Source organism: Planococcus citri, chromosome 2 (assembly GCF_950023065.1).
Source record: "Planococcus citri chromosome 2, ihPlaCitr1.1, whole genome shotgun sequence".
Taxonomy (NCBI): domain Eukaryota; kingdom Metazoa; phylum Arthropoda; class Insecta; order Hemiptera; family Pseudococcidae; genus Planococcus; species Planococcus citri.
Genome location: NC_088678.1, coordinates 25203234 through 25218034, shown reverse-complemented (window position 1 = coordinate 25218034; position 14801 = coordinate 25203234). Strand labels below are relative to the sequence as shown.

Below are 14801 nucleotides of genomic sequence, written 5' to 3'. Positions count from 1 at the left end.
ATCTTATCAAAAAAAATGTCTGCGAAATCTCGAACCGGAGAGACATTGCTCCGCCGCCATTTCACTCCATAGAAAATATCACAGAACGAATCGATGAGAATCGTTTTTTTTTGTGTTTGCAGATTCGTTTATTTACATCACGTGATTTCATCAATTTTCTCAAAGGTTGTTTTGAATAAAATTCTCGCAAATGGAAAAAGGACATGAATTTTTAAAATCATAATTTCCAGTGAATAATCCTTTTTATAGCTAGGTTATCTGGGCCAATCGGAAATATCGCGTGAGAATATTTATTTATGGTATATTTACATTGAGTAAAATGGCAGGTTGGTATAATTTTCAACTTCTTAACCAGTGTTTTTCTTTACGTTATTATTACGTCGTTTTTTCAACGTGTTTTTGCAGAGAAAACCAGTATCGAAGAATTATTGAGCAATCTGAAAATAGCCATTCAAAAGAAATCGGACGTGACCGAGATTCTTCTCAAATTATCCAAACAATGTGAATCAAACGGTATGTATATTTTTCGTACTACGTTGTATCACTACACTCACTTCCTGAAATCTAGTAATTCTATCGAATGTTTCGATTTTCAGATATTCACGTTTCTGCTGACTTATTGGCTCAATTGGTTGCCCTCCTCGAGAAACCCGAAGTAACCGAAAAGACTGCCGAGTTAATTGCTTCATTAGCCAAAACAGAAAGTAACCGTGAAGCGTTAACTGATCAGAAATTGATCTCTAAATTATGCCAACTTCTTCAAGAAACCATCTCTAAGAAAAATAACGCAAGTTTATCGCTTATTAAACAAATATGCCGAGCTCTGGGCAATTTGTGTTATGAAAATGGTAACACAACTTTCTCCCTTTCAATAGTTTTATCATTTTCGATGAACATGTTTACCTATCAAGTTTTACATTTTTATAGACGATTGTAGAAAATTTGTGCTCGAAAATAGCGGCTTGAAGGTAATCTCCGATGTTGTTCGTCATGCTGTATCATTGGGTGATACCGACGTTGGGGCAGATTTAAGAGCTTGCTCTGTTGGATTTTTATTAAACTTTGTTGCCGGAAATGAAGATGTTTATCCAATGGTAAGATTGATTAATTATTGTATCGAGTAGAAAAATTGAAGAATAAAGCTATTGTGATGATTTCAGGTTTTAGAATCGGATCTAAAAAGTTTGCTATGCGATGTATTGGACTGCGGAGTAACGAAAAAGGAGAATGAATCTGCAGCAGTACATTGTTTAATCATTTTTGGAGTATTCGCCGATTCTGGTAAATGTGCAACATTTTTACTTTGAAAATTTGAATCTCATTTCACACATTTTATTTCATTGTTTTCATAATTACAGATCCTGAACCAATTTTGAATCAACGTATGTGTAATACGTTAGTAAAAGTATTGAGGGAATCCACCTCTGGAGAATTAGTAGAGCTTTCTGTCGAATTAATGAATTCTCAAGCCGAACATGGTACAATTTTCGTACTATTTATCGAAAAATGAAACTTTATTTTCTATTTCATCTTGTATTCATTTTTCTGTAGACGCAGTATCGTTGAATCTCGCTAAAGCTGGACTTTGCGAACTTCTTATCCAGCTTTTGGAAAAGCATAAAAATTTGGCCGACGATGTCGATACGAGAAATCTATTCAAAATGGCTTGTGATCTAATTATAATCATACTTAACGATGGTAAGACTCATTTTTAAACCAATTACCGGCCAAATGAATTTGATTTTGAATAATGGATTTGTATTTACAGATGAAAGTATGGAATTATTATATGATAATGGAAAAGGTAACGTGTTCGTTGAAATGGTATCATGGCTTTCTAGCAGTGTCAAAGAACTTCAAGTAACTGGAATTTTGGCGATTGGAAATTTTGCTCGAGCCGGTTCGTTTCTTGTGTTGAAAGCGGTCGTTTGTTTGAATGGTTCAGATGTGATCAAATTTCAATTTTTTTGTATATTACAGACGATCACTGCATAGAAATGGTGAAACAAGGCATTAGTAAAAAATTACTCGATATGTTATCGAAAAATAATACCGATAAAGGTGATATGAAATTACAACATGCTCTCTTAAGTGCTCTCAGGTAAATATTCAACAATAATATGGAATGTCTTTCATCCTTGTATATTCAATTAATTTTTTTTTTTTAGAAATTTGGTGATACCAGATCAAAATAAGACAACGGTAACCAAAGACGGTTTATTAGATGTACTTTATCCAATGCTTTCGGTCAATACTTTCCCAGTCGTGTTTAAATTACTGGGAACTTTGCGGATAGTTGTCGATAAGCAAGGTTTGTGCTGGTCTCGTAAATTTAAAATCCATCGTGGAACGAAAATAATCTTGTTGAATTTTATAGAAAGCATAGCTCACGAACTCGGTTGCAAAAAAGATCTTATTCAAAAAGTAGTCGAATGGAGCTTAACCAAAGATCATCCTGGGGTACAAGGTGAATCAATTCGTTTCTTGGCATGGATAGTAAAAAATTGCAGGTACTGTTCTTCTCCTATATTTTAATTAAATTTCTAATTCTTGTGATATTTAAATTCGAACGTATTCTGTCTAGAAAACCCGACGTATTGGATGTATTTATTCAATGTAACGCTGTACCTCAAATGGTCGAAATGATAGTCAGCGATCACGAGGTAATGCAAAACGAAGGATTGCTCGCAGTCACAATTCTAAGCACCGTAAAACTCGATCTAGTTGAGAAAGTCCTTTTGGATTCAAAAATAGGCGAAAAAATCGTCCGTCTACTTAAAGAACGTAAACCAAAGAAAGAAGTCTTCATTAACGTATTAACATTAATTCGTCAATTATCCTCTTCCAGTGAGTATTTTTCTCACCCAATTATCCAACTTTTTTTTAGCAATACATGAAAACTGAAAATAATTATAATTTCAGACAATTTGAAACAACATTTACGTAAAGAAGGTGTCAGTTCAGCGATATCAGATTTTGCCAAAACCAACGAAACCGTATCCGAGTGCAAGACAGAAATCGCACAAGTCACCAAATTACTAGAATCCGGTTAAAGCGAGATCGACGATTAATAATTATTTTTCAATTATCGTGCACAATTTTTTGATTTATAAAAAAATTTTCAGCAACGTGCTACATGTCGCTAATTTCATATTTTTAGCTTGAAGTGCTTGTTCAAAAAGATTGTGTGAGTTTGAATTTTTTGTCGTTTTTTCTTTACAGTTTTAAAGCCGCGTTTAGGAGACGTGATTAGGGAAGTTTTTTTGTTTTTTTGAGTGGATGCATTCGGCGAAGAAAAAAAGAAACGCGAAAACACGATTTTTTTAAAGTACAAATTTGGCTCATCGCTTTTTGTTTTATACTACATAGGGTTAAGTTATATTGTTTGACAACATGATAGGAGAAATTAGTTTCTGATTACGATTTTTTTCGTTCATCTAGTCATTATTTGTTACCTTTTTTTTCTTTATAATTAACGTTTTCAATTTTTAATGCTTAATAAAACTGTTTTCGTGCAATGTTCATTCATTTTATGCGAATTTCATTTCGACCATATTGATATTGACGAATAATTTATTAGATATAAAAAATCGTTAACAGTAGAAAATTAGTATAACACATTTCAACACTAAAAAACAACACAAGGTAACCACGATTAATTTAGAAACGAGCAACACGACTAGTCAAAAAAAAAGAGGTGAAAATAATACAATATTAAGGACACAACCATTACGTTAATACTTTTCTCATATAAACTTTTTTACTAGAAGTTGAGAAATTGCTTTTTGGAGGTGGTGGAGCTGGCGGTGCTGGTGGTAGAGGAGTCGATGTTGGTACCGAAGATCTAGTCGATTTGAAAAGATCCGGTGATAAGATCGATGATATGAAATTATTGTTTGTTTGTAAAACACTCCGTCCGCCATAAATTGAAACCGGCTCGCAGACAGAATACCCTAATTTTTCATAAAACTCTCGTTTATCGCTAGTTGATAGATATATCACAGCTTTGCCTTTTCTACAAGCACAACAAAATAAATACAGTAATTAAAATCATAAAATTCTTTAGTGGAAATACGGTGCAAGTATGAACTATATCAGTTCACTTACGATTTAGCATATTTTTCGGTCTCCAGCATGATATATCGACCCCATCCTTTACCTCGAAATTTCTTAGCAACTACAACTGAAATTAGAAATGAATTATAATTCATAATCACGTAAATAAATCACAAATTGGGAGAAAAAAATATAACATACCACACTCAACGAAACATCCATTTGGCATTTTATGTAAAGGTGAAATTTTACTATGGCCAATGACTATTTCTCCATCGGCATCGTAAAGAATTAAAATAAGAGAAGTGGGCAAATTATCGCAGGATGATTTCAAACTGTGGATCCTAAATATACAACACATTATCATTACTATTAATTACCGAAGAATTAGAATAGAATCATTGAAACATTGGATCCGGTGAAATTATACCTGGCTGATGTACTTCGAGGCCATTCTTCATTTATCAGTTCGCAACAAACGTTGAGATATTTTCCATAATCGTGCAAAGGCACAACTACCGCAGTTTCTACTTCCATACTTTTCTCATTTAATATGCTGGAAAATAAAAGCATTATTTGAGATTATTCACACGACTGTCGTAAAGGTAAAGATGAACTGAATGACATACGAAATCTGCAACAAAATCAAAACCTTACCGAAGAATGGAGTCTTGATAAAGACGATGAAATGTAATTCTGCAATATTTAAATATCCTTTCAAAGAGATTCACTTGAATGCGAAATATTTGGAGGAAAAACTCGAAAAATTTAGAAATTTTACGGACAGATCGAAAAAATTCTCCAAATTCCAAGTTTGTTTATTATTTTTAGGCTTGCAGATAATGCCAGTGATAACAAATGTTTGTACGGTTGCCTACTCCGAATAAAAGGCGGCGTGTGTGATGTTTACATACATTGTTGCTGCTGCATGCTGCACTTGTATGTGCATCTCAGTTGCACAATGCACTTGCATTTTTAATTTTTTTTGCACGAAAATATTATGGTCATTTCAAAGAAGTAAACGTATTGTTTCATTAGAATTTTAAATTAAATTAAAATTGATTTTGTTCAAGAATCGATGTGTGACGCATCTTGATCGTTCTTTCTGTACCTAATTTTTCAATGCGATGCTGGAATTGCTGGAGTTGGATGTGTGAGTATTCTATCGGTACCATTTTGTTGATAAGGTTAAAATTAATTGAAAAGACTGTATTTTGTAATAAAACTGAAAATAACTCAAACCGATGATGAGAAGAATAAATTAGTATAATTTTGTAAATTTTGATGAAAAATAATACCTATGAAATAAATGATGCATGTAGTAATACATATTAGATATTAGGCTATAACAAACGAAAAATGAATTGGTTACATTTTCAACTCGATTCGAAAATAATGAGAATTGCCAAATTTCGACTATGGTTGTATGTACTTACTGGTATACTATTGTACCTAATTACTTTTAAATTCTAATTTTGATTCTGAAAAATAAAAGTAAAGGTGCATAATTCTTATCAAACGTGATTTGATTTTTCAATTTCATTTCAAATGATTAAACAATACTGATGTGATGCATAAACCTGAACGCGATAAAGTCCTTATGAAATACAATAATAAGATGCTCTCGTAAAAGCAGAATTGTAGGTATTTTAATTTATAGAAATTATAGCTTGAAATTAAAGTACCTTCAGAGAACAGAACTTGATGAAATAGCCCAAAGAGGCAAAGAATGACTTTTTACAGGTTTTTATTATGATGGGTTGCTTTGACTTTTTTTTTTTTTGGAAAAGTCAATCAATCAATAAATCTCAATTTATTGTCACAGTTCGATAAAAAGTTATTGGAGGACCTCAAAAGACTGTTGAAAAGTTTTGAATCCCTACCTTGAACCATCACTTTTCTACCAGGGTTTCAAATTTTAAAATTTACATTCAAAAAAATGTTTTTTAAATTTTGTGGTAATTGATCATATGTAACCTTAGTATATCCACTTAGAAGTAAGATGACCGTTTCTAAAAAATTTTCTCCTTTCCTAATAGTCGGGGGGCCAGGGCCTGCATAGTGCATATGGATCACTTGCACCCTCTGCCGATCCTCAGGGACAACTTTTTTCGACAAGGGGGAGTCCTAAGGAACATTTCTAGCCCTTGTCCTAAAAAAAAAGTGACCCTACTTACAAAATGGCGGCCATTTTGATTGACAGGTCAGCCGAAATTGCAGATTTTGCGTTCCAACATAGGACTACCTTAAAATTGTTTAAACCGTACAGAGGTAGATCGAAAGAGCGGGCAAAAATTCATCACCTGTCAAAATTTTAAATGCTAAAGTCCCTTTTTCGATTTTTGGTGAATTTTCAAAAATCAAATTTTAGCCAAAATGTGAGAAAAAAATCAAAATTCTACCAAATTGACCTAGAAAGCTGAAATTTAGGATATACTCTATTTTCGACCTGCCAAATTGATTGGAAACTGTTTCAAACCATTTTGAGCAGTTCTGGAACCTCCAGCAGATTTTTGAAACTCGAAATTCTCACAAAATTTCATCAAAATGGATTTGGAAAGACGAAATTGATTCCGCAAACTAATTTCAATACGCTATGAAGTCGACTGCAGTTGAATTTCAGGTCGTTTTGGAGCCTCCAGCGATTTTTTGAAAATTACTGATGCCTCCAGTAAGTTTTTGAAACTTTAAATTTCCCCAAAATCTCCTCAAAATGGAGATGGAAAGCTGAAATTAACTATGCACTGCAATTTTAACACCCTCTGAAGATGACTTCAGATGGGTTCAAGTAATTTTGGAGTCTCCAGTGACTTTTTGAAAGGTTTCATGGCGTTTTTAGCAGAATTAAAATTTCCAAAAAGTAGCTGGAACCTTCAAAACCACTTGAAACCACCATGCAGTCGACCTCATATTATTGTATTGAAATTAGTTTACGGAGTAAATTTCGACTTGCTAACCCCATTTGATGAATTTTTGGGGGAATTTCGAGTTTCAAAAATCCACTGGAGGCTCCAGTAATTTTCAAAAAATCGCTGGAGGCACCAAAACGACTTGAAAATCACCTGCGGTCGACTTCATAGAGTATTGAGATTAGTTTGCAAAATTAATTTCGGCTTTCCAACTCCATTGATGAAATTTTGTGGGAATTTCGAGTTTCAAAAATCCACTGGAGGCTCCAGTAATTTTCAAAAATTCGCTGGAGGCACCAAAACGACTTGAAAATCACCTGCGGTCGACTTCATAGAGTATTGAGATTAGTTTGCAAAATTAATTTCGGCTTTTTCCAACTCCATTGATGAAATTTTGTGGGAATTTCGAGTTTCAAAAATCTAACTGGAGGCTCCAGAACCGCTCAAAACGGTTTGAAACAGTTTCCAATCGATTTGGCAGGTCGAAAACAGGGTATATCCCAAATTTCAGCTTTCTAGGTCAATTTAGTAAAATTTTGATTTTTTTTTTTGATTTTCAACGTAAGTAAATTTTAAAATTTGAATCCCCTGGTAGAAAAGTGATGGTTCAAGTATGGGGATCCAAAAAAATTGTTACAGCTTTTTGAGGCCTCTCTACAACTTTTTATCGAATCTCCACCTCCAATCCCCCCCCCCCCCCCAAAAAAAAGTCAAAGTCGACTCACTTTAGACTGTTTAATAGGGCGTGCCATTAGTTTTACTTGGTGGATTTTTTTTTCTTTCACGCTCCAAAATAAAATAAAACTTGCCCCCCTCCCAATAATGAGAAAATATAAAAACTTAAAGTTTCTTTTTATTTACATCTATTCATCTTGGATTTGGTCCATCTGTGCCTCTAAATTTCTAAAAATACTTATTTGCATGTACGTAGATGTAGATACCAATCTCAATACAGAAAAATCAATTTGCTTAGTGATGACTGAAGACATGCTGAAGATGATGAGTTAGGCTAGTGAACATTGCTTAGGAGACCTGGGAGGGGGGGGGCATTTTCTTGAGAAGAGAATTATTTAAAAAAATTCTGGGCAGAGATAAAAATTGAAGAAAAATAATTTTAAAATACCAATTTACTTTTTAAAATTTCATTATAACTTTGGAGCCGTAGGGCCAACTTTAGGAAGATCGAGGGAGTTTTTTTTTTTGAAAAAGCCAGGAATTAAACATTTTTAAAAATTTATACTACTACTTAATTTTAATAATTTTTCATCTTTCTTGACCTCTCCATAATACTCGTATATAAAATTTTTGGATTTGTGCAAATTGGGGACCACTTTAAGGTCCACTATTACAACAGTCGATTAAAGTTAAACAGTCCGTCAACGCTTGGTTGCGCATAAATTTTGATTCAAAATTTATGCGCAACCAAGCGTTGACGGGCCGTTTAAATTTAATCGGCTGTTGTACTAATGGACCTGAAAAATTTAATAGGGTAGGTAACATGTAGCTCTTAGGACTGCCAATCTTCCGTTTGGCAAACTGAAATTCTTTAAACGAATTTAAAAATGAAAACCTATACCATGATTAATAAATTTTCATTCAGTTGAGGTGTGAATTTTTGTCGCATTTCAAGGAAAAATTTGAAAGTCATCCAAACTTCGAGCATGCTTCTATACCTACCTATAATCTTTTGGGCAAAAATCTCAAAGTCTGAAAATTATTTGTGTAGTAGATAGGTACCTATTCATGATTCAAAAGCTTTATGGCAGCTTTATGAACACATTGTAACTTTTTTGTTTCAGATGTTTATGTATTCGTTTTGTACTCGGTGAAACATCGACAATAATATCCTGCAAGGTATGACATAAAAATTAAAATGGACTTGAGAGATAATCACATTTATGATCGATCTGCACATGTACCAAGATTAGAAGATTTGGCCATTCTCACCACCTCGCTAGAATTATGGAATATTAGTTATCATAATTCTAAACCCAAACATAATAATTTCCGTAAAAAACCATCAGATATTGTGATCAACGAACTCGGTGATAACATTCCATTACCTGTTCGCATCAAAAAAAGAATCAAAACACTATGTTTCCAAATTACGCGCGAAATCGACGATTTCCACGCACATAATTTTTGCGTAGAAGAACTGTGTAACTGCCTCGAAGTCGAAAGTACGTGTTTCTATCCTCATGGTGTTGTCTGGGAACCAAACGGTTACATCAATGGTAAAAAAACAGCTTTGAAGGCGTTATTTTGCTCTAAACGAAAACAGGATTATGACTTAATGTTCGAAGTAATGGCCAGATTTTGTTTGAAGGATTGCCTAGCAGATTTCCCGATTAGCTTGTTGGATAAGAAGTATATTCAAATGATAGAGAGAGGCCGGTCATCTGATCTTGAAAAGGTGCAACATTACTGGCTTCGATACGTGAGAGGCCAAATTGTCGAGGGCCAAATGGACCCGCGAAACCTACCGTTTCCTAGTAATTTTGTTCCACATCAGCCTGACCTGCCTTACATGCCTTACTGGGTCACTCACTTGGTCAGGCTCAGGGTCCATGAACCAAGTTTCAAATGCGATGGGGCTGTCGTCTTGTATTTCTGGAATTATTTATCAGACATTCAGAAAATAAACCTAACTAGAAACCTAATTCGTTACGATCGTTATCGAAGATACCAAATGGTGTTGTTTTCTAAACTCAGCGGTGATCAGCTACGACAGGTGTACGAAAAAGATCCAGTAAACATTATATTGAATTTTATTTCCCTGCAAGAATTTGAGCTGGCGAATGCTGCATTTGAATATTATACATCTACAATATTAAATACGATACATTATGAGTTTAATAAATTTCACGATTTTGATGGTTTGATCAAAAGTATCTTGATTTTTGGAATGAAAACTGACGGAGACAGCAACTTTATACATTGGCTGATTAGCGTATGGGAAAGTGTACCCAAAGAACTCATCGCTTATATGATGAGCCATAGAAGTTCTACTATTAATGCTATTTATTTTGATCCAGATAACAAACCATCTGTAAATCAAGATAGTTTGGAATTTTTGAAAGCGTTTCTGTCACGTGCTTCAACCAAGTATAAGAGTAAATTTTTTCAAGAAAGGGGAGAGTATTTAATATGCAACTATGATACGAATATCTGCAAGGTTTTGATGGAACACTGTTTAAAAAGTGTAAAATCGCGGCGAGAAAATAAAGAAAAGTTATTGCTAAAAGCGATAAAGTCGAAAGAAAACGGTCCATTAATTAATCGTTTCAGGGATACATTGTTCTCAAGTCACAAAGAATTTCTTAATTTCTTGAAATTTTTTACGAAAAAATCCGACTTGAAAATGCAATTGCAATTGCGATTATCCCAACCCGGAATTCTTGTAAGCGAAAAGCTTCTAGACACCATCACGTGGAATAACGTGTCGATGTGGGTAGATGAAGTGTACGCGAACAATGCAGAAGAAGCACGTTTGCAAAAAAAGGAAATTCTATTTTCATTAGACCTATTGGATAGTGGTCTAACGCTCTGTTCATTTGATGGCAGTGAATACGTTTCAAAGATCGATAACCTCACTAAACAAGTTTTGACAGAAGTAGAAATCATCATTTTCAAAGAGAAAATCGCCAGTTCTTTCCTACATGCTGCATTTTACGCCCAGCATGGTGAAACTTTCATGAAAATTAATTTCGATAAATTGATTTCATGGTGTAAATGTGGAGATGAAAATAAAATTTCGCAGTTTAAAAGCTCGTTTCCGATAGTAAATGCATTTCACCTTGTTATGAGCACAATAATACAGAGATACGTCACTCGAAAAGATGCTGAATTATCATTTTCCTCATTAGATGAGCTTTTACATTGGTATTTGCAAACGCCTAATGAAATACAAGAGTTCAAAGTTTGCCAGTTGTACGATATTATGAGAGCTAATACTCCATTTGGATATTCTGGTGGGAATTATCGTGCAGATGTAGTAGATCAAATAATGCGATGGTTTTTTTGCGGTGATTTGTTAAACATGAGAAATTTTGAGTGTTATTATGAAGCAGTTTGTAATGTAAGATATAAGATATACTGGTATTATACGAATATTTGTTGACTGATTTTTAGATTAGTTTATTCAGTTTTTGAATTGGTTATAATTAAGTAAATTAATTATGTACATGACTAGTTTGAGTGCTACTATATTACAATGTTTTTTCCTAAATTTTTCGTATTTTATTGTTTTAAAGTTCATTAGAAAATTATTATAAATCCGAATTCCAGCGGGAAAGAAACGGTCAACGAGAGGCCTCCTTTGTTTTCGAGTTCAACAGTGACGCCAAAAACCTAGGTATAGGTACCTAGGTACCAACGTTGAAAAAAATCAAAAAAAAAATCAACGTAAAAATGTGGTTTTTGTTTTTTATTTTTTTTAAATGAAAGATTCTCAATTTTTATGCCAAAACTTTCCCTGAATCACTCTCGTTAAAAAAAAAAGAAGTAGGTAGGTACTAGGTAGGTAGGTAAGATCAAACTAAAATTATAAAATGGAGCTGAATAACTTTTTCTTAAACAAAGAATTGTCCTCCAGTTGATCCTTTTGTACGTATATGTACTTGGATGAGAAAAAAATTAAAATAGAAATAAAATACCTACCTACATTCTTAAATTTTCAACTTCTGTAACAGAATCGCTCTAATGAGCAATTTTGAAGAATTTTAAGCCCAAAACATTTATGAAAAAGAGCTCAGATAACTTATAAAAATTGTTTAAAATTTCAAGAAAAATTCTAATGTTTCAACAAGAATTTTTTTTGAGCAATTTCGAAGAATTTTAAGCCTAAAAATGTATTATGATTTTGATAAGAATATTTTTTGGGGTTTTAAAATGATTTTGACTCTCAAAATTCGTTCATTATTTTTGAAAATTTTGATTAAGTGTCATTTCACCTACTAAGATGGACAAAATTTCACAAGAAATTTTAATGTTAAACCTTAAAAATGTTTTTGAGTGATTTTTAAACATTCTGAGTCCAAAATTGGGTTAAGATTTTTAGAACCTCTAAAAATGTCCTTTTTGCTACTTACTCACCAAAATCGGTAAAAAGGCTATTGGTGGATATGGATAAGTATTCCCTTTTCTGAAATTGCAATAATTTTTTTCTCAGCCTCATGTAAACCGGTTTTTTTAAATTTTAATTTTTTAGTATGTTGTAAACATCCATAAGAGGTATCCCCACAAAAATTTTCACCCCCTCCATATTTTCCCCTCAAAATGGAGTTTTTTTGCTTTGTTTACCCGTTTTAGCAATAACCATGATTCGGCACAAACATGGGAAGAGCATTTTTAAGTGTGTTTTTGACCCCTAAAAACATATATTTTTTTCAAAAAAAATTTTGAGGTGGGCCGTGGTCAAAAATTGGAAAAACGTACAGAGGGGGGGAAATGGATTCTGGTGTAAATTATTGTTTTTGGTAAACGAGGTGTCGTTTCCATATGAATCGAACCCCCCGAACACGAATATGACGTCCAATTTAATATTCCCCTCATCCACACCCCTCCAGTGACTGCCCTCCACCTCGATTTTTACTATATTAATTTAAAAGTTGAGCTATTTTCTATTTTCAGAATGTTGGTGTCATTTTCATATGACTGGAACACCCCGAACACGAATATGAAGTCGAATTTTATGCTATCCTCATCCACACCCCTCCTGTGCCTCTACCACAACTCAATTTTCACTATATTGAAAGTTCAGATATTTTCATGATGTTGGTGTCGTTTCCATAAGACTCAAACACCCCGAACACGAATATGAAGTTCAATGTTTTACTACCCTCATCCACAACCACACCCCTCCAGTGCCTCTGCCCCCAACTCAATTTTCACTATAGTTATTGAAAGTTTGAGCTAAGTATTTTCATAATGTTGGTGTCATTTTCATATGACTCGAACACCCCCACACTATCTCCGCCCCCACTTGAACCATAAATGTTTTTACCAACTCTGATCAATCTTCTATACCAATAATTACTTGGGTTGTTATTACTTTTAAAAGTATGTTTCGCGAAGGTTGAAAACTCAACGACATACAAAAACTGCTAAAAATGAGTAAAAAAAATGACCATCGCAAGGTTCAAACTTTAACATTCAAGTTTCGAGGTTTCCATTCGTGCCAAAATAACACCAACATTCTGAAAATAAGTTTACGCATTTTAAATAATAAAAATTGACGAGCTGGCTGTAGCCTGGAAGGGGATAGATGAGAGTACAGCTAAATTGGGCTTCATATTCGTGTTCGGGGTGTTCAATATTCATATGGAAAGACACCAACATTGTGAAAATATCTGCGACCTTTCAATATGAGTGAAAATTGAGCTGGGACAGAGGCACTGGAGGGGTGTCGATGAGGGTAGCATAAAATTGGACTTCATATTCGTGTTCGGGGTGTTCGAGTCATGTGAAAATGATACCAACATTATGAAAATAGCTCAACTTTTAATATAGTAAAAATTGAGCTGGGGGCAGAGTCACTGGAGGGGTTTGCATGAGGGTAATATTAAATTGGACGTCATATTCGTGTTCGGGGGGTTCGATTCATATGGAAACGACACCTCGTTTACCAAAAACAATAATTTACACCAGAATCCATTTTTTCCTCTCTGCAAGTTTTTTTCAATTTTCAAATTTTTTTTTGAAAAAAAATTTAGAGATGTGCACTTTTTAGAAAAGTAATTTTGATGAAATGAAAAGTGAAAAGTTCATTGAAAAGTGTAAAAAGTAAATTGTGTGAGTTTCATTTAAAAGCTCTCTGTAAGAGCTTCAAATTGATGTATTTTTTGCCTAGATCTAAAACACACAAAAAAACAAAATCATTTTTTTCACCTACTTACTTAATCGAATATGGTAGTTTGGAGCCTTTCTAGAGCCTCTAACATTTCTGGGTTTTTCAGTTTTGAAAAAATGTTGTGAAAAATATCGAAAATGGGTGCTGAATTGTGAAGTGGAGCCGTGGAGGAGTACCTAGAGAGAGTGAAACTTGATATTTGACTTTATCAATGAGGTCAGTGATCTTTGATGAGTAAATTTATTGGTCACTCGCTTTTTTTTAGTGAAAACTGAAAAGTGAAATGAAAAGTAGGAGCTTTTGTTTTCAACTTTTCATTGAAATTAAGAAAAGTACTTTTCAATTTTCAGTTTTCACACTGCACATCTCTAAAAAAATATATGTTTTTAGGGGTCAAAAACATACTTGAAAATGCTATTCCCATTTTTGTGCGGAATCATGATCATCGCTAAAACGGGTAAGCAAAGCTAAAAAACTCCATTTTGAGAGGAAAATATGGGTGAAAGGAGGGCGGTGAAAATTTTTGTGGCGATACCTCTTATGGGTGTTCAATTGTTCACCTGTTCATAACATATGTACTAAAAAATTGAAAAAACCTGTTCACATGGGGCTGAGAAAAATTTTTTTTATTGTAATTTCAGAAAAGGGAGGGTTTCTCAAAAACGGTGGGGGTCTGGGGGGCAAGGTGCTCAAGGGTACCCACTTTCCATGCAAATATCAACCATGAAGCTCTCGGGGGCAAATTCATCATACTTATCCACCTATAGCCTTTCGCCTGAAAATTAAAATTTTGTTAGTCGCGCTTTTTGACCACTTTTCAACCCAAAATTGAGTCAATTTTCCGGCTAGTTGAAATGCTCAAAACGTTTTGATAGTAATTTTAATTATTTATTCTGATAAGTCGCATGACCTAGTTTTGGACTAAAAAATTTTCAAAAGTGTTCAAAAAGCATAAATTTCAACCCATTTTGATAAGGTCACATTCA

At 33.8% G+C, this 14801-nt stretch overlaps 3 protein-coding genes across 3 annotated transcripts; 2 read left to right on the top strand and 1 right to left on the bottom strand.

Moving 5' to 3' along the window:
* Positions 1–185: 185 nt before the first annotated feature.
* vimar (visceral mesodermal armadillo-repeats) lies at positions 186–3528 on the top strand. The gene is made up of 13 exons (XM_065349303.1): positions 186–326; positions 406–513; positions 597–848; positions 928–1094; positions 1161–1281; positions 1359–1478; positions 1552–1698; positions 1769–1900; positions 1981–2101; positions 2169–2311; positions 2378–2510; positions 2585–2847; positions 2923–3528. The coding sequence occupies exons 1-13, from the start codon at positions 320–322 to the stop codon at positions 3051–3053; spliced, it is 1845 nt and encodes a 614-aa protein (XP_065205375.1). The 5' UTR covers positions 186–319; the 3' UTR covers positions 3054–3528.
* Positions 2512–4878, bottom strand: Naa80 (N-alpha-acetyltransferase 80). Its single transcript, XM_065349312.1, has 5 exons — positions 4714–4878; positions 4487–4612; positions 4258–4400; positions 4108–4183; positions 2512–4015 (listed from the first exon to the last, which is right to left on the bottom strand). Exons 2-5 carry the CDS (start codon positions 4591–4593, stop codon positions 3730–3732), a joined length of 612 nt encoding a protein of 203 aa, XP_065205384.1. The 5' UTR covers positions 4594–4612; positions 4714–4878; the 3' UTR covers positions 2512–3729.
* A 142-nt stretch (positions 4879–5020) lies between these two features.
* On the top strand, positions 5021–11163 carry LOC135835161 (uncharacterized). Its single transcript, XM_065349302.1, has 2 exons — positions 5021–5209; positions 8765–11163. Exon 2 carries the CDS (start codon positions 8839–8841, stop codon positions 11083–11085), a length of 2247 nt encoding a protein of 748 aa, XP_065205374.1. The 5' UTR covers positions 5021–5209; positions 8765–8838; the 3' UTR covers positions 11086–11163.
* The last annotated feature ends 3638 nt before the right edge of the window (positions 11164–14801 follow it).

Excerpts from the sequence above, each read along its gene's own strand:
- vimar (XM_065349303.1), top strand. Across the intron at positions 1,282-1,358 it reads TGGAGTATTCGCCGATTCTG|ATCCTGAACCAATTTTGAAT; the intron begins GTAAATGTGCAA and ends TCATAATTACAG. Across the intron at positions 1,699-1,768 it reads TATAATCATACTTAACGATG|ATGAAAGTATGGAATTATTA; the intron begins GTAAGACTCATT and ends TTGTATTTACAG.
- LOC135835161 (XM_065349302.1), top strand. The coding sequence starts at position 8,839 with ATGGACTTGAGAGATAATCACATTTATGATCGATCTGCACATGTACCA.
- Naa80 (XM_065349312.1), bottom strand. The coding sequence starts at position 4,593 with ATGGAAGTAGAAACTGCGGTAGTTGTGCCTTTGCACGATTATGGAAAA. Across the intron at positions 4,401-4,486 it reads CCTCGAAGTACATCAGCCAG|GATCCACAGTTTGAAATCAT; the intron begins GTATAATTTCAC and ends TTGTATATTTAG. Across the intron at positions 4,016-4,107 it reads ACCGAAAAATATGCTAAATC|AAAAGGCAAAGCTGTGATAT; the intron begins GTAAGTGAACTG and ends TTGTGCTTGTAG.